The sequence below is a fragment of the Ambystoma mexicanum genome, chromosome 11, assembly GCF_040938575.1.
Source record: "Ambystoma mexicanum isolate Mex_15411 chromosome 11, UKY_AmexF1_1, whole genome shotgun sequence".
Classification (NCBI taxonomy): Eukaryota; Metazoa; Chordata; class Amphibia; order Caudata; family Ambystomatidae; genus Ambystoma; species Ambystoma mexicanum.
Window position 1 is genome coordinate 20,866,286 of NC_090934.1, and position 19,707 is coordinate 20,885,992.

General features: G+C 44.7%; 1 protein-coding gene across 2 annotated transcripts in view; it reads right to left on the reverse strand.

The window, feature by feature from the left end:
* Nucleotides 1-19,707, reverse strand: part of LOC138503006 (antizyme inhibitor 2-like) — a 609,069-nt gene that overhangs the window by 395,083 nt on the left and 194,279 nt on the right. For both annotated transcript variants that reach the window (XM_069622438.1, XM_069622437.1), the window contains exon 4: nucleotides 12,880-13,052. In XM_069622438.1, coding sequence (XP_069478539.1) covers nucleotides 12,880-13,052 — 173 coding nt within the window. The remainder of the gene's footprint in view (nucleotides 1-12,879; nucleotides 13,053-19,707) is intronic.

Consider the following 19,707-nt stretch of genomic DNA (forward strand, 5'->3'; position numbering starts at 1 on the left):
TTCCAAAACACTATCTGCCCTCAACTACTTAGCTTTAACACCTCAGCTGTCAGCGCACATATAATCAGAGGCCTGCCTATCCCACCTCTGCAAAGTAACAATGGAGGGAGACCACTGAAGCACCAAAGGTTATTCAGAGGGTTGGGCCCCCATACACGGGGTGTGTGCCCTCCTCTGAATGATACACTGTGTCTAGATCCCCCCGCTGTTGAAAAGTAGTTCCTCAGCTCCCAGTACGACCGAAACAAGCAGCATGGGACCACAGTGACAAAGAACACAAGGGCAATTACATGCTCCCTGTGAAGTTAAGATTACGCAAGATAGAACGAAGATACCAGTCAACCAGGAATCCACCTGCGGCATCGCATAAGGCACCATAATCATCTGTGCACTCCTGGAATCACCCTGAAGCCATCAATATCAAACACCGACGCGGAGGGTAAGGCCCCTGGTACCAGGGCAAGTGCCTCCTCCAGTGCCGCAAAAGCTACATGGACATTCAAGTGATATTGGCCAAATACGCCTACTCCCTACCACCATCAAACGTGAACCGCACAAACAAAGAAACAATGGATACCTCCGGGACTGAAGCAGCGGCAACAAAGGGAGACATTGCCGCCCTCCTACATGAGATAAAGACCATGGGAACCAATTTAGGTGGAAAAATAGACAAGATAACACAGAGAATGGACAATATAGAAGAAACACTAGAAGGGGTTGAGAACAATCAAGCCTCCATAGATACTCTCAAAGCTCAAATGGATCTCAGGATATGAGAAATTGAGAAGAGAGAGGAGGAATTGACGATTTAGAAAATCGTGAGAGGAGAAATAATTTACGTTTTTTTGGCATTCCAGAACATGAAGGAGAAACAGAAGAAGACCTAAAAAAAAAATTCACGACATCATCAAAATCCTGACGGCGGACGAGGACATCGACAAGCCTAAAACAGAGAGAATACACAGAGCCGTAGGCCCACCTGGCGGTCCAAGATCGGTCCTTGCCAGATTCCATCGATACCAGGACAGAGCCAGGATACTAGAGAAAGCCAGATCCGGAGGCCCCCTCACCCTTGGAGGAGCCCAAATAACCATCTTCCAGAACTTATCTTCGCTCACCCTAGCACTGAGACGCCTCTGCAACCCACTGACAAAATGACTCAAAGAACAGGGCACCCGATACAGGTGGGATACCCCTTCTCCCTCACCTTCAAGCACGGAAGCAGAAGGATACAATTACGATCGGAAGAGGAAATTCGCGACTGCATCACAGAACTTCTCGGAACGGGGTCAAAGGAAGGAGAGTGAGAAGGACCCGGACAGAATAGAATGCGATGGGAACTCCAGGGACCAAGGAGAAAAAGAGTGAAGGGCTCCAGAAAGTACAGATGAGGCAACAATACACTAGATAGCGACAAATGAAAAATCACCCCAGTGGTCCGCATCCAAGAGATGCAAAACCGAGTAACACAAGAGGGGCGACCGTCAAGACCCAGGCAACCCACACACTCTCAGCATGGGGAAAGACTCATAGAAGAGATCCCCCTCGAAGGGAGGGGCAGAACCGTTAGCTGATGATGAACCTCGACAATGCATGTATCAAAATATTTCCTTTTCTTGAAAGTCATTGTTGAGTTTTCAATGTTGGGGGGGAAGAGGGAAGGAGCGGATGAGGGGCTCAAAATGTTAAAATGGTTTTATGTGGGATTAGGACCGTGCAGTAACGGTTCCCACCGGTGGTTCGACATTGGACTGACAGTTTCCATCCAGTTCGAATCGGATGCCATCAAGCAAAGTTGAAAGCCCTCGACGACAGGGGGAAAGATGAACAAAGGGGAGAGAGGGTAGGGGGTACTGTGTGGAGTGGAGTACTGAGGGGAGGGAGGGGGGAGGGAAAATAAAAACACCAAAGTTTAAGACGGTCGGGCACAATCAACAGAACACTTCAACTGCGTTGGCATCCAGTGATAAAAGTTGGAACGCTGTCGACAAACCAAGAAAACATATCAATGGCAGATAGCCACAACACCGTAAGCGACAGGCCCGCCACAATTAAAAGTGGGACACTGAATGTCAAGGGACTCAATTCCCCCACCAAAAGGTCACTCATGACCAGAGAATTCAAAAGGGCAAAGCTCGACATACTCTCCCTACAAGAAACTAGATTTATTAAAGGGGAAGAAAGAAGGGTCCTATACGCAAAGACTGGCACTGAACACTGGGGCTCAAGCCCACTAAGGAAAGCGGGTGTCGGCATCCTGATCAACAAAGGGACACAATTTGAAGTCCAGAAAACTTGGGCGAACATAAGCGGCAGAGCACTCGTACTGGTCGGCACGATACAGGGCACCAACCTCACACTCGCATCCATATATATGCCCCCAATTCCGGTTATGATCGAAGCAGAGGGCGAAGTGATCATAGGAGGCGACCTCAATATGTGGGCTGACCCATCTCTGGACAGACAAGCCGGAAACTCGCAGGCGAACATCCCACCAGAAGCCGACCGCACAGCGATAGTCGAAATGATGGACACCTACAAACTCAAAGATGCATGGCGCCATTTGAACTCTCAGCAAATGAGATTCACATTCTGTTCAGTGCCACACGCCACATATACTAGAATCGACTACATATATCTCACACCAAAGCTAATGGAGGCGATGACCGTGTCCGAAATATCCCCTATAACATGGTCGGATCACGACATGGTTACGGTCACCCTCAGCCGGATGACGCTCCCCCACAGAAGTTCAAAATGGCGCTACAACGAAACGCTCTGGAAAGACCTGACATTCCAAGAACACCTTGAGAAGGAAATTGACCAATACTTCGAGCAGAATACCACAGGCGAAATCTCGCTTAACACGGTATGGGAGGCAGGGAAAGCCACTTGGAGAGGCATACTAATCAAAGAAGGAGCAGCACAGAAAAGAGAGTGCCAACTTTTAGAAAATAAGCTCAGGAACGAAATAACCCAACTGGACCTTAGTGCCCAATCTGCCGGCAGTGATAAAAACCAAAGAATAGAGGAGGCCACAAGCAAGAGAGAGGAACTGCGGAAACTGGAAACAGACCAAATCGTGCACAAACTCCAATACCTCAAACAGAAACAGTACAAGAAAGGGGACAAAGCTGACGCTCTGCTCGCAGCCAGGCTCTGTGGACAACGTAAAGAAAGATGGGTGTCAACCATAGAAAACAAGACTGATCCCCACAGGAACCACCCCTCTGATATCCCTGAAGCCTTTGCTCACTTCTACGAGAAATTGTCCACCTCAGAAACCCCAACAGACGAGAGAGCAATCGCAGAATACATGAGCAAGATAACCATCCCTAGCCTATCCCGGGACACAGCACAAGCCCTTGATGCCCCCATCACAGGCGAAGAAATAGAAGACGCAATCAAAAGGCTTCCAACAGGGAAATCCCCGGAAACGACGGCTATACGGCAGCGTTCTACAAAACCTTCATCGGTGCACACCTCCCATTTATAGTTGAGCTCTTCAACCACATTCTCCATACTGGTTCCACCCCCGATTCCTTCTCTGAAGCCCTGATTACGGTCATCCCCAAAGAAGGAAAAGATCCCAAGCAATGCGCATCCTACTGCCCCATCTCCCTTCTGAATGCGGACGCCAAAATCTACACAAGGGTCCTCGCAGCACGATTGGCGACGCATATGCCCCCCATAATCCACAATGATCAGGTGGGATTCATCCTCGGCAGACAGGGAGCAGATTCCCCCCGCAAGACCCTACACTTCATACACGAATCCAAGAAAATGCCAAATACACCTGCACTATTTTCAATCGATGCAGAGAAGGCATTCGATAGGGTGGAATGGCACTTACTGGAAGCAACCCTATTGAAAATAGGTCTCGGCCCTGCTCTTCGACGTGGAATCAAAGCTGTATACACCTCGTCCCGAGCATCGGTCACAGTAAACTCCCAATACTCTTGCTGGTTCCCCCTGAGCAGAGGCACGAGACAATGATGCACCCTCTAAGCAATATTGTTTGTGCTATCATTGGAACCATTGACGCAAACGCTTAGAACAAATGAAGGCGTTGAGGGTCTGCATGTGAACGGAAGGGAATACAAGTTGGCCTTGTATGCAGACGACATTCTACTTCATGTACAAAAACCGATGACATCAATCCCTCAAGTGATTCAACTTATTGAACAATACGGCACACTGTCAGGCTTCAAAATTAACAGAACTAAATCCATCCTCTTCCCTCTTAGCGAACCCACTATGAGCCAAAAAGCGGAATTCGAATGACTCGGCCTCATGATCGGAGGACCAACACTCCGGTACCTGGGTGTCAATCTGACAAGATACATCGCGGATATATACGAGGCCAACTTCCCTCAACTCCTCACCGCCTTCAAAGCAGACCTTGCTAAATGGCAACCCCTCATGATCTCCTGGATGGGACGCCTGAACGCCATCAAGATGGTTAGTCTCCCACGCTTCCTATACCCCTTCCAAGAACTCCCCATGATAGTTCCAGAAGACTTCTTTAAACAAGTGAAAAGAGCAATAACCGGATTCCTGTGGGAAGGGAAGAAACCCAGAATACCCTAGGAAACTCTTATACTACCCAAAGACTAAGGGGGGGTAGGCCTTCCCGATATCGAGCGATACTATCAGGCAGCCCAGTTAAGAGTCCTCATCCCCCACCTCAGTGACAGGAAGGATTTGCAATGGGTCCAGCTGGACAATGACAACCTGACTCCCGCAGCGCTCTCAGAGTGGCTATGGGTTCCCAGACAACAACTCACACGAAGACTACGCAATCATCCAATACTTGGGATAATATGGAACATATGGAAGGAGGGGAAAGGGATGAGAGGAGTGACTACATGGCCATTCCCCCTGAGCCACCTCTGGGCCCCAGGAAACAGAGAAGAAATCTACGAACATCCTAGGTACCAAACCTGGTTTTATGCAAGACTCGAAAGGGTCGGACAGTTATGAAGAGAAGACAAATTCATAACAATCACAGACTTGGAAGATGCCCTCCAACTGCACCCAATTCGGATTTTCCTCTACCTACGCTTGAACGGCGTCTTATCAACGGGAATGGAAAACCAGAATACCAAGAGAACTTACCCCTTTCGAGAAAATCCTCGACACGACCTCCATGAATAAAGGCCTGATTGCACATATGTACAGTGCTCTGATTTGTAAAGACCAAAACTCGAACCTCCACCTCAAAGAGAAATGGGAAAAAGATTTCAATAGAGAATTTGACCAACAGGCATGGGCCACAATTTGGAAAACACCATCCCGAATATCGATCGCCTCAGAATACAAACTATACGCTATAAAATTACTTCACAGATAGCAGTATGACCCCCACAAACTATCGAAAATGTACCAGACTAACAGCCCCAAATGCTGGAAACAATGTGGAATGGAAGCTAACTACTGGCACATGTTGTGGGACTGCCCCAAAGTTTGCATATACTGGAACGAAGTGCTTGGCTGGATCAAACAAATAGACGGCATTGAGGGGGAACCATCTCCCCTTCTGACCCAACTAACCAGGATAGAGGGACTGGCATCCCCACTGTTATTAGCTGCGAGAGCCGGCTTAGTCATCAAATGGAAATCTCTGCACCTTCCAGTTAAAAAAGAATGGACCACCATTGTAACAAACATATACATGGAGAAAATCACGGCGGCCCTCCACGGAAAGCCAGCACGTCACGAAGAAACCTGGTGTGACTTCGCCAACATGCATATACCAAGCAAAAGGCGAAAACCACCCAGGGACCCAGAATCCCCGTAAGTAATAGACGAGGATGAGAACCGGACTCCATTCAGAAACTCATAGGCGAAAAGGCCTGTCGCTTGACATGAACACATGCAAACCAACTGAGATACACATCCCTGTTTGTGCTAAATACAGATTAAGTTCTTGCCAACGAACCGGAAAAACCTGCCAGACCGTCTTGGGCAGGTAGGGGGGGAAGGGACCAAATCTATCATTAACTCAAAAGGGAAGGGGAAGCTAACTCTGTTAATAGCAATGTTCTTGTTTAATCTCAATAACATACCGATGTACCAATGGGAATACAACATGAATGTACTCGCGCATATCACCCTTACCTTTCAAAATCAATAACATTTTAATAAAAAAATAAATATAAGAATTCTCTAAAGAGGTATAAGGCCTCGGCTCACACAACAAAGGGGTTTCTGATAAAAAATGGTATCAGGTCTTCAGTCACGTGGAAATTCTGGACCTTCTTCAACTCATATAATAAAGAACAAACCTGCACCGTGAACAAGATCAATCCAATTCTTGAGGATGCTTGGTGCAAGCATATTAATTCTCGGTTCATGACTGAGTCTGATTCTCATATCTTGGGTAATAGATTGGACAGTGACTTACCGCAGTTTGATTTTGATCCTACGTTCATTGAAAACATTATAATAAAATTAAAATCCTCAAAAGCACCTGGTCCGGATGGGATCATCAACCTGATACGTAAGCAAAAGATATTGATCTTTAATTTTATTCGTCTGTGTTTCTAACATTCTTGTATAGAGGCTTTTTAAATGTGAGCTGGAAGGTATCTATATTAAATCCAGCATTTAAAAAGGGGGCACTGGATAACCCAGAAAAGGATAGATGCCTAGCCATGATGGATGTATGTTTCAAGATTTTTGCCCAGCTCATGTTAGGTGAGTTGAATGCCTGGATAAACCAAAATAAAATACTATCTAGCAACTTTAGTCTGCACCAAATCTTTTCTGTGATATCTTGGAACTCTAGGGGCGTCTCTAATATATGGGCCTGCTCTAAATTATGTCAGAAATTCAGTCAATTTACAATAATGTGCTTGCTGATTGCCCCCCACCCCTGAGTCTAGATAGGTAACATATAAGAATTGAACCTGCAACTAAGGGTGTGAGAGGGCGGCCGGTGGAAGGATTATTAATTGCAGTCAGAAACGGATGGGGCCTAAAAGGGATTTACCATCTACTGGTGATCAAAGGAGTGCTAGCAGTGGTGTTGGAGGCAGAATCTAAGCTTCCATGTCAGTATATTCTGTTGGTCAATATATACTGGAATCCAACGTCAAAACCTAAGTCATAGATTAAGAGAGCTGAATGGGGTGATTGATCACTGGCTGGTTAGCACACCGGGGGGGGGGGTGGGGTGGGCAGATAATAATTGTAGGAGATCTAAACGCTGAATGTTCCCCCTATAACATAATTGACTATGTCCGCCTACAGTTAGGACCACATCAGACATTGGGGGCCTCGTTAACTACGTCCTCCGATACCTTAGGTGGGCTCACTATGGGTAATAGATAGAGGCTCCAGGGTCAAATTCGCCTAGGCATGCTGTCGAGTTGGGGACTATACATGGTAAATGATCTTCTCGACAATAGCATGAGTTCAGTTACAAGGTTGGATGGGACCAGGTGGAAGAGTTTGAGATAGTCTCTACAGGTCTTAGCGACCATAAACTGCTACAGGCCATCTTTTGCCCAGTGGAAAGAACATTGTGGAAGAACATTTAAATACTATACTGTTCCTCTGAATGTGAATAGCAAAAGATATCAACAGTCATTTGGCACGAGGGTAATGTCTGTAAACTAAATGCTCTCCTTCTGAACGACTTTGTGAGTTCGACTCTGGATAATTAGCTATTGGTATATACCCATAGCTCCTTCACATCTTATGTGCAGGACTTAATTGATACATCAGTGAATGAAATCAGAACAAGACCTGTTAACAAAGTTCATAAACATGGGTTTGATGTTATGGTGCAGAACATTGCCAAAATACTGGTATGTAAGAATATAAAACAAAAGGCAACACTTAAGGAAAAACAAAAACTGGACCAAAGCCCATGGAGCCAGTATGTATCAAAGAGACGGGGAAAACACGAGGGCCGCTTTGAAAGAAGGCAGCTCTAGACATTTCTGGCTTCTTGTAAATGCTTTGGAGGGCAGTCAGTCCTCACCACAATGTAATCCCAAATAGGAAGGGGATTGGGTAGGGCATTTTGGGAACATATATGGGAGGGATGAACTCCAAGTACCTGAAGTTTACAATAAAGGATATTGGATATTTAATGAGTCAGGTCAGTTCATCTAGAGCTACGGGACCAAATCATCTTACAAAAGCGACCCTAAAAAATAACATAGACCTCTAGTCCGAAGCTCTATACCTCCTATTCAAAGATATAGTTATAACTAGGTACCCGCCACCCTCCTGGAAAATGTCATATGTAGTACCTGTTTACAAGAAGGGTTATAGGGGTTCCCCATTGAACGATTGCCCGATAGCACTGCTAGATGCAGATCCGAACATGTTCGCAGCTCTGGTCCTAAAACATATAAAAGAATGAAGTACTAGTGAGGGTATTTTATCTACACAACAAATAGGCTTTAGAAAGCAAATGGGCTCTGTCATGTGTCTTACAACGGTTAGCCTGGAAGGACAACTCTGTACCATGGATCTATCTCTCGCATTCGACCTGGTGGACAGGAAAACATTATGGGTACCATTTAACATGTTTGCTTTACCTTGGGGACTGCTTTCCATTCTAATCCACATACATGAGGGTTCAAAAATACAGATACGCTTGAACAAGGAGGGGCTATTATCTAATACTATATGCACACACAATGGACTACACCAAGGCTGAATATTTTTTTCCGCCTTTTTTAATCTATATGTGGCAGATGAGGATGATGTACTAGATGGTGCCTCATTTGCATCTCCGAAGATCAAGGGCAGAAGAATTTGCTGGTCTGCCTATGCAGATGATTTTAAATGAATAGGCCACACTCCGATTGGGCTACAGAGACTAATAATAGCCTTTTTATAGATATATAGATGCAAATCATCTAAAAGTAAGCGCAAAAAAGACTGGTCATGAGATTGAGTAAATGTAAATGTCCGATTGGCTGCACTTGGATTTTGAATAATATAAGATTGGCCGTGAAGACGTCCATTAACTATTTGGTATTTCCTATCAATTAATCACTGAAAAAGTATTTCTATCAAAACTATTTGAGGGATAACGCACTTAAACAAGTCACACAACTGAAAAAAATAGATATGAAATATGGAAAATGTTCTATGATCCCTACAATAAGGTTTTACTATTCTAAGATCACCCCGTCTGTGCTATAGCCTTGAATTGTTCCTCTCTTGGGCTGTAAGTGAGATGCACAAATACGAAGCCCTGATCTGGAGGTCGGTCTTGTATTGTTTACCCAAGAGTGTTCCTGCAATCAGATACAAACTGGTTTACAATCAATCCAAAGTTTGGTGGAATGGAGGGGACTGAGTCTCTATCGTAAATTATGCGTGCGTTCGAGCGAATCCTTATATGTGATATTGAGTAACGGGGACAAAGCTATGTTCTCATTTTATCTCCTGAGCCCTACTTAAAACGATTCCACAATAAGAAAATGTACCAAAACCTTATATATTTTAGACTAAATGTACTCCCGACAAGAGAGAGCTTATCAGTGATAGGGGATGTAAGTGAAGAAATGATGATTTGCCGTTTCTGTAATATGACAGACTCCAGGGAAACACTATCACATTTGTTGACTAAATGTGATGCAGCAAATGAATTGTTTACAAAGATTTGTACTGTGTGAACTCTGAATGGGTTTACCCAGATCAACTATGGTGGGCTATGTCACATAGAAAATAAGTCACACTAAATTTGGCAGTAATGAGATTTTTATCAGTGGTATGTAATCTATTTTAGAGACACAAGGTTAAGTTTTAGGTACTCATATTTCACCATATTTTATTATTGTTATCTCTTGTAATGGACAAACTTGTAAAGGAAATATGAACTGCAAAGAGTTGCAATAAGGAATTGCATATTACATGTACTATATTTTGCACAATGATCTATGCACATTGATCCATTATCGACTTTGTACCTGTCTCTGAGTTTGCACGTCGATATGTATTTCGTTTTAAATTGATTGATGTGTAGTTCTATAGATATTGTTTTATAGTAGAATTTGCAGCTGTATTTGTATATGTGTTGCTGAAAGTATTCTGCTGAAATCAATTGATGTATAGTATTCTTGTGTCTGTTAATATACTTATCTTTGTAAAGCTTTTATTAACCAAAACAAATAAATACTGAAAATACTATCTAAATTACAGAGTGGAATTTGGCCTGGAATGGGCACTCAGTTCAATATCTGGATATTGATGAACCTCATTCGAGAAGCCTAAAAAAAAGAAGGGGCTTCATTTATCTCTTTTATAGATTATAAAGGTGCATTTGACACAGTGATTAGGGAACGGTTGTGGTCTAAACTCAGGAATTTGGAGATTGGTTTGACTCTCCTACATTTTATGAGGGAATTTTATTCTGATACGGTTGTTTAAGTTTGGTTAGATCAGGAGGGTAATCTTAGTAACACAATTGGCACTGCCATCGGTTTGAAACAAGGCTGCCCATTAGCACCAACCTTGTACAATCTTTATGTTTAACAGCATAAATATGTTCCCTCCAAAGATTGGAACATTGAATATGAACTGGTTGGCCTGTGCGGATGATACCCTCCTAATCGACCGGACACCGGTAGGATTACAGAGAGCTTTGAACCAATTGAGCTCTTATTCCTCCCTTAAAGGTTTAAAGATTAATTATAAAAAACAAACATTATGATTATCTCCTCGAAGAAAAGAGTGGCAAACAAATATAGGTGGCAGATGGATAATGAAACAATTATTATAACTGACCAGTATGTTTATTTAGGTACATATAAGACAGTTTATGATTTGTGGAGATACAAAGACATGTGTATGGGAAAACTGAAAGTAGTTTTCTCTCTATCCTTAAATATATAAAGAACAACAGTGGTTACTCTATTGAAGGACTTGTCAAATTGTACAATCAAGCATTACTCTGTGCTTAACATATGGCCTGGTCATCTTCTCATGTAAGGAGAAGGAATGGGTTAGAAAACTTGAAGGGAGGCTATGGAGGAGATTGTAGGGTTTGCCAAAAAACATTCCCATCAAAACCATTGAATGTGAAATGGGACTAACCTCCTTATTGACCATTCTAAAAGTTAGGATGGGTAGTCTTTATATTCAAATTCTATCTAAAAAAGAAGAGAATGACTCTATGTTCTCAGACTTCGACTCCATATTGACTGCATGTCAGTAAAGTAAGTAATTGTTTGAATGGGTCTCTGATGTGACTCATTTCTTTAACTCTATTGGGTTTGTTATTGACATGTCTACCCTGATCGAAAGTAAAATAAAGACATTGGAAGGTATTTGGGACCGTGACAATAATCGAACCGAATTCGCTTTGAAAAATAGATATCGGGAATACGTTCACCAAGGCTTTCAAGTGGACCAGCCTTGCTGTTATCTCATAAATACGCATAATGGTACCGTCAGAGATTTATCATGAAAGTTAGGATTAACATTTGGCCTACCTTTGCTGTCATGGGCACTTGGAGCCACATTCCATATGCAGAAAGAGCACGTAGGATCTGCAGAAATGAAGTTGCCACTAGTAGACATGAATTGACATTGTGCACTGAGTTACTAGACTTGCATGAGAAAGGTTATCTAAGATGAAGTTACAAAACAGAAAATTGTACTTCTGACCAAATGTGGGCTTTCATCTGTTCTGGTGAGATTACCAAGCCACATGTTACGGTGTACAACATCTGGCAAGCAAACTATAAGAAATGATATCATGATTAAATGTACTTTTTTTTAGAGTTTTTCTTTAATTAGAAATATATCTTTTAACATGTATTTATTGTGCTCTGTGTTTATGAAATATGACTTGTATTATTGTTTTATCTAACAATGGGAAAAGCTAATTTAGCACCATTGTTTTTTTATTTATGTACACATGATTTAATGTCTTGATGTTTTATTTTTTGCTTACATGTTGTGTTTTTTTAAGGTTTAATTAACCAAATAAACACTAAATAGATAAAGAAAGGGAGGTCTTGCATGCAAACATGGGCCTTGAATGCATAGAGGGGTCTTCCATGCACAGAGAGGTTTCCCATGCAGAGATAGGCCGTGCATGCATAGAGAGGACTTCCTTGCACAGAGATGTCTCCCATGCACAGAGAGGTCTCCCATGCTTAGAGAAGCCATGCTTGCACAGAGAGGACTCCCATGCAGAGTTAGGCCTTACAGGCAGTGCTAGGCCTTGCATGCGTTGAGAGGTCTCCCGTGCTGAGTTAGGTCTCACATGCATAGAGAGGTCTGCCATGCACAGAGAGGTCTCCTATGCTGAGATAGGCCATGCATGCATATGGAGGACTTCCTTGCATAGAGAGGACTCCCATGCAGAGAGAGGTCTTGCATGCAGAGTCAGGTCTTTCATGCATAGAGAGGTCTCCCATGCTGAGAGAAGCCATACATGCATTGGGAGGACTTCCATGCACAGACAGGTCTCCCGTGCAGAGTTAGGCCTTGCATGCAGTGCTAGGCCTTGCATGCGTTGAGAGGTCTCCCATGCAGTGTTAGGTCTCGCATGCATAGAGAGGTCTGCCATGCACAGAGAGGTCCTCCCGGCTTGCTGCATGAAGTGGGGGTTCATCCTTCCACCTGGCTTTCAAAGATGGCGGATCTTGGAATGTACGCTGTGGTAGGCCCTGGACTTGCTGCACGAAGTGGGGGGTTCATCCTTCCACCTTGCTTTCAAAGATGGCGGATCTTGGAATGTGCGCTGTGGTAGGCGCTGGGTTTCACGTTGGGTCTTATGATATGATTGGCTTGCGTACTTCTACTAGAGATAGACTTTTTTATCTTCAAGGCTTCTCTCAGTTTGCTTAACCTCCCACATGTATTCGATTGAACATATGCCCCCTTGGTTGCTATGGATACCTGGCTGTTGGGTGGTACTTGGCCACCTTGGGCAGCTCCTCCTCATTGTCAAAGGTCATCATCCTCACCCCCTTCATGGCTGCGTACTGTAGGTGTGAGCGCTGCTTGCAGGGGTTGGCATAGATGATCATGTTTGGCGAGACCCCCAGGCCAAGGACCAGCTCCATCTCCCCCTGTAGAACATGGGGTGCAATGGAAGAGAGCTGTGTGAGAGCCTTGGACCAAAGCCATGAATAATACCAATATTGGACCCTTATAAAGGCCACTCGAAAAAAAATGATCTCTTGATACCGTTAGTCGGTGGTAATGTTTCAAAGAGCGATGGCCCTCATTTAATTAACCTCAGAAGAAAGGAACCCCATGAACTGAGCTGGCCTCCAACCTGCCATTTACAGGTTGCACACAGAACTCTACAGTACTCACATACACCAGCTGAGGCCGATTAGTGCTTCCAGAATATGGCGGCTCCTTATTTATGTCGGTATTGTAGATAGTTCCACAGGCATCCTTGAGGCCACTTCTAAGTATTTGCCCAGTAGACATTGTCAGGACGGGCCTATGGCAAATATGTTGATCAGCCGCCATGATTCTGTAAGGAGGGTGATGACCTGTAGAGTCTTCTCTGATTGGTTCATGCACCAAGCCTTGATTATGGCTCTTGCAGTCCGCCAAGTTCTGTACCTCCCAGGACCTGATTCCCACTGCTTCTTTAAGAACTAATTCCCTGATGCCCATCCTGTGGCTTCAACTCCGCTCTTGCCCACTAGAGCAGCCCCTGCCCATGAGAACCCTAGAGTTCCCAGAACCCAGAACAGGCCAGTTTCGGCCGTGGGACACCCGCACAACAGCCATAAGGTCAAGCGCTGATGCCGCATGGGAAAGTGGGAAGCAAACACAGCGGTTTGGGATCAAGGACCAGGTGGGCCTACAGGAATCCCCCGAACCTCAGTGGCATGGATGGGGGGGAGGGGTTGCTCAGAGGACATGACAGACGCCTGTGCAGTGGAAACCCCTGTGTGACTACATTGGGGAGCCATGTGGCAAACATTGAAAACAAGAAACAGGCTCCATAAGGGAGGTGTGTTTGCACTGACTGGACTGGGTCTGCTATGGGTGTGAGAGCCTTCTCCGAATGGGGGTCTTTGATAACTGTGCCACCGGCCCCTGCTGTCAATGACCTGCCTACTATTCTGAATCCTGGGTAGTGTAGAGTGATGTCATTCCGATCAAGACTACGGTCTCTATAACCCGGCTCTGGACACAATGGCCCTCATTACAACCTTGGCAGAGGATCATGGTGCTATTAGCACCATGGTCCATGCCGCTAAGGTTACGATTCCGCCATGGTGGATGGCAGAATTACCGCCCCATTCCAAGGTGAGTGAGGCGGTAATTCCCCATTCACCATTTGCCCTTCCCCATAGGGGCATAATGGGAATGGGGAAGGCTCTAATTACGGCACCATAAATTACGGTGCCGTAATTAGCTCCAAAGTCCCTTTGCGGGTTGGATTTTTAACGCCTGCTAAAAGCAGGCGTTAAACACCAACCCGCAAAGGGACACTTGTAATCAGGCGTTAAGGGTTAACGACGCCGACAACGCCGTTAAACCCTTAACGCCTGAGTTGTAATGAGGGCCCATGTGCCTTCTCTTTACAAGCCTTGGCGCCCTGAGACCATTCTGATGTTGACTGGCACAGTGTAAATGAACTAGTGATATAACACCTTGCCTCAGGTTGTGCCCTGGCAGGGCCCACCCAGAGGTAGCGAGCAGGCTCCCACTGAGACAAGCCATCAAGATAATCAAGGTCAAACCAGGGCGGCCCTCGGAGAAACCACAGGACACAAACCATAGAAGCAGGGTCTTCCCGCAGAACCCCCTGACAGAAGTGTCTGGCTCCTCGAGGATGGTAATCCTCTCTAATTCCCAAAACTTTTCCTTGTTGCCTACAAACAGCCCCCACCCCCATTGCTTACTTCTCCAGTCATTGTCGTACATTAAACCTTATGAGCCATTGTTTTCTTGCTTGGATCAGTCCTTGCACAGTCACCCTGGGTGCTTTATTTACCGGAATACTAGGTCCATTGGATCAGTCGTTTTACAGGATGTCCCTCGTATCGATTTGTTGCCTGTATTCCAGCCAGCAAGAGGTATTTTGCCAGTCAATAAATCCTATATGACCCAAGAGTAGGTGCAAAGGTTGTGACCTCACCCGGGTTAGCCCCCGCTTTTCATGAACTTTTACAAAAACTGACCTGTTTTGTTAGATCTCTGTTAGATGTGGTATGATCAACCATTTTAGTCGTTAGATTCACTACAGAACAGGAGTTATAAGAAATTATTTGGAGGGGGGCTAACCCGTAGTGGGCTAGTTATCTCCCCCTAACTAGAAAATGCGCAAAAATCTATGTCATTGCTTAGATATACGTTAGATCCGGTATGAACAGGCATTTTATTTGTTAGATCACACACAGATGCTGAAATATTTGGCTGGACCGCCTCAAAAAATGTTTTGAGAAAAAAGTAATTCATTTCACTACATATTCAATAGATCTGGTAAGATCAACCATTTTTAAAGTTAGATCCACTACAGAACAGGAGTTATATGAAATTAGTTAGACTGGGGGGCTAACCCGTAGCCAGCCCCCGCTCAATCAAAGAATTGACCAAAATCTATGTAATTTGTTAGATCTTTGTTAGGTCCAGTATGATCAACCATTTTCAATGTTAGATCCGCTATAGAACAGGAGTTATAAGCAATTATTTAGAGCGAGGGGGGCTAACCCATAGAAAGCTAGTCACCCCGCCTATCAAAAAATGAACAGAAATTGATGTCACTGGCTAGCTGTACATTAGATCCGGTATAATCAGGCATTTATTTTGTTAGATCACACACAGGTGCTGAAATAGTTGGCTGCAAAGGAGTGAGGCTGCCCCCGCGCTCAACAACATTTTTTGGAAAAAGTAATTAAGATCCTTCCACAGAAGACCTCACCAAACGCCACCTCTCATGGGATGGTGTACCTCTGACGAACCAGGACTGCAACTCACTTCTGCAAGAACTCAATATCACCCTCAAAAACAACATCAACCACCAAGCCCGAATGAGATGGTTCCCCCTCAAGCCTAAACATTCAGCACCCTGGTGAACTCAAGAACTCGACCACAACAAACAAATCATCAGAAAACAAAAAAAGAATTGATAAAAGCCTGTAGCGCATCCGACCTCGCCCTGCTCAAGGAACTTTGTGTTACACGCAGGCGAATGAATAACAAGGCCAACTACTACCAAAACACCATAGCTAATGCCAACAATGAAAGCAGAGCCCTCTTCAAATCTAACAAGCACTGCATCAACCCTCTGCCTGAACCACCTGTAGCACACTATAAAAAACTCCCCCGGTCGGTCCGGCGGCTTTACCCGATATCAGTCCCTGTATGGCCCTTATGACCTCCTTCTCCTCCAACAGAGCATTTAAGAGGTCAAGGTCAGCAGGGGCTAGTGTTGGGAAATGAATGTCGCAAAGGAACGCTGTGATTCGTCCTGTGTCTCTGTGCGGTGGGGCAGCATAGAGATCTCTATAGTACTCAGCGAAACGTTCATTAATGGCTATGTCCCCAGTGAGCAGCCCGCCGTCGGCACCCCTGATGGATGTAATAAGCTGACTCTGCTGTTTCCCTTTAAGGGCTAGAGCGAGCATGCAAAGGGGCCTGTCCCCTGCCGCGTACAGATCCACCACCCATTTGGAGAAGGACTTCTGGGCCCTAGCCGCAGTGATGTGCATGATTTCCAATCAGAGTTTTACTATCTTGCCGTATGTCTGGGTGTCCCTATTGGCTTTGTGCGTGCGTGCGTTCGTTCGGCCACCATGAGCTCCGCTATCAGTTGAGATTCCCTTGCAGCCCAAGATTTCTTTTTATATGTCCAACACAAGATGAATTGCCCTCTAATGAAAGTCTTAAGAGGTCCCAACAACTGAAACTATTGAATCCTTCTACTAGGTTATCCTGCCAATACCTGCCCAAGTCTTGCACCAGCGACTGTACCAGATATGGGTAATACAGTGCCATTAGATTCAGCCTCCAGGTGGGGGTCTTATCTGGGGGGACCGGGATGGTAAAACACATAAGGACCGGGACATGATCAGAAAGTGTCATGGTATGGATTGAGCAAGATTCTACCATGTGTAGCATAGTGCTGGGGAGTAGCCAATAATCCAGCCTAAAGTAGCTCTGGTGGTGGTTGGAGTAGAATGTGTAGTCCTTAGAGTGTGCATGTAGGTGTCTCCACCCGTCCACCAGTTGCAGGTCCGACATCAGAGTCTGGAGCGTCCGCTCTTTTTTCAGGGCAGGTCCATTACCTGAGTGCGAGGGGTTATGTCGGTCGATCTCGGGTTGTATCGCTTTGTTCAAGTCACGCGCCCATCACTGGCAGGTGGCCCATTAGTGGTGCGCACGTAGACAACACATTGACGCTGGTGTGTCCGTCGTGGGGCCGTAAATATTTATGACGGTGATAAACTGACTATGGAGTAGACTGTAAAAGAACAAATCGCCTTCCTTATCAGTTTCTATAGTGAGTATTTTAAGAGGGACCCTGTGGTGCACCAGAATCGATACACCCCTCTTCCTGTATGAGGGAGAATGGACCGTCGCTCCCACCCATCCTCTGCACAGTTTTACTGATTCATGAGTATATAAGTGGGTTTCTTGCAGGAATATGATGTCTCCATGCAGATCGCGCAGCAGGTTTAGTAGTCGTCGCCACTTGATGGGGTGTCCTAGACCCTGTACATTGAGGGTAATACATGTGAGTGTGATCATCCAAAACCCCTACATATTCGGCTATATCCCAGGCCCCAGTAGGAGACACACCATTCCAACATGTGTAATCCCCACCCAAGTGCATGTGCAAGCTCGTGTATCATGTATAATAGGCATATCTTGGCAAGTGTTTCCCTCCCATTACCCAAACACCCTCCCCTCCTCAAAACCAGGCAAACAGTATAACATTGGAATCTAAGAACATGACTTCAATACAACTCTGAAAGCAAAATAGAGCAATGGAAGGTTGCAGACAGGGGTGACCTCATTGCCGCCGCTCATAACCCGCAATAGACAAGTAGGGACCAGTAGTTATCCCCGAGTGATGAGCCCTATCAATCTTAGTGGCCCTTCCCAGCGGACCAGTTTTATGAATTTCAATGATTCAGCCTGCAGATCGGTGTGACATTGTCCATCACTAGCGGCCACGGGGCAGTATTGCTTCGACTTCCTGTATTTGCTGGGACGATGTGTTCAGCAGTCCCAGGAGGACAACATGTTCAAGAGAGGGGACACTTGGCATCTCAGTGAAGGAGCATGTACTGCTATCGAGCAGCCAACTACCATTATCGCACCAGATCCTCTTGCCATCAACCAATCCTCAGGGAAATAACCAAATTGATTGAATATTTTCGTTCGAATAATACATTAGACCAATTTTTGACAGTACCATTTGTTCGAAAACCGAAAATACTGAACATGAGGAGCAGGGGATGCGGGGGTGTCCCTCGCTCCCCATGTTCTGTATTTTCTGCTTCAGGGTTTGCCTGGGTGTCCCCCGACATTGGGAATGGGGGACACAAAAAAAACAAAGAAAAAAGAAAAAGGGACCCTGTGGCGTCAGCTACAACCCGTGTTAGGAGGATGTAACTGATGCTGCAGGGGACAGGAGAGGTGGCGGCGGATGGAGAAAAGGTAAGTAGGTGGGATTGTGGGACTACGAGCGGTTTGGGGGGACATGCTTTTTTTTACCGATGTAAAACATATTTGAGGGGGGCAGCATACCCTCCTTTGCAGTCAAATATTTCAGCACCTGTGTGTGATTTAAGAAAGAAATGCCTGATCATACCGGATCTAATGAAAATCGAACCAATGACATTGATTTTTGTGCATTTTCTGGTTGATAGGTGACTATCTAGCTCACTACGGATTTGCCCTCCTCACTAAATAATTGCTTATAATTCCAGTTCTGTAGTGGATCTAATATTGAAAATGGTTGATCATACCTGATCTAACTAAGATCTAACAAATGACATACATTTTGGTCCATTTTTTGATTGAGGGGGGGGGCTGGCTAGGGGGAAGGCAATCTGTCTTCCTAGACAATCTACCCATGAAATTGGAATCATCCTATCCCCTTAATGAGGTCCAAGACCCTCGCGCCTTCGCGCCCCTGCCCACAGGTCTGTTTCCAGCATAATAGAAGTCTAAGAGGAATGATGATTTCCATCTTTAATCTGGCATTACCGCCCGCCCCCTCCTTCCTTGTCACATTCCATGCTTTATGAACTTTGTAAAGCATGAAAGAAAAAAAAAGAAGTCACATTACCCAATGGGAAAACTAAATAAATCAACCAACTAATAAATTGCAATTCAACATATGTAATTTACGGGATAGAATGTACTAGTGGAAAATTATACATTGGGAGTACAATGAGGAAACTGAAGGTGAGAATCTTTGAACATCTTAGAGCTATCAGAAACAAGGACCGAAGATCCCCCATATCAGTTCGCATAATGGAAAATCACCCAACATTGGACATATTGAATTTAAAAATGTTTTTGCTTGGATAAGATCTTTTTACCGCCTAGAGGAGGAGACAAGGAAGTACTTTTAAGAAAACAGGAAAGCAAATGGATATGTATTATGGACACATGTATAACAGGTTTGAATTGTAACACAGAAATGTACAACTGGTTGTAAACTGTTTCTTTTATCTAATAATATGAATATATATTTGAATATCATTGAGATGTACCTATTGTACCCATTGTACCTATTGT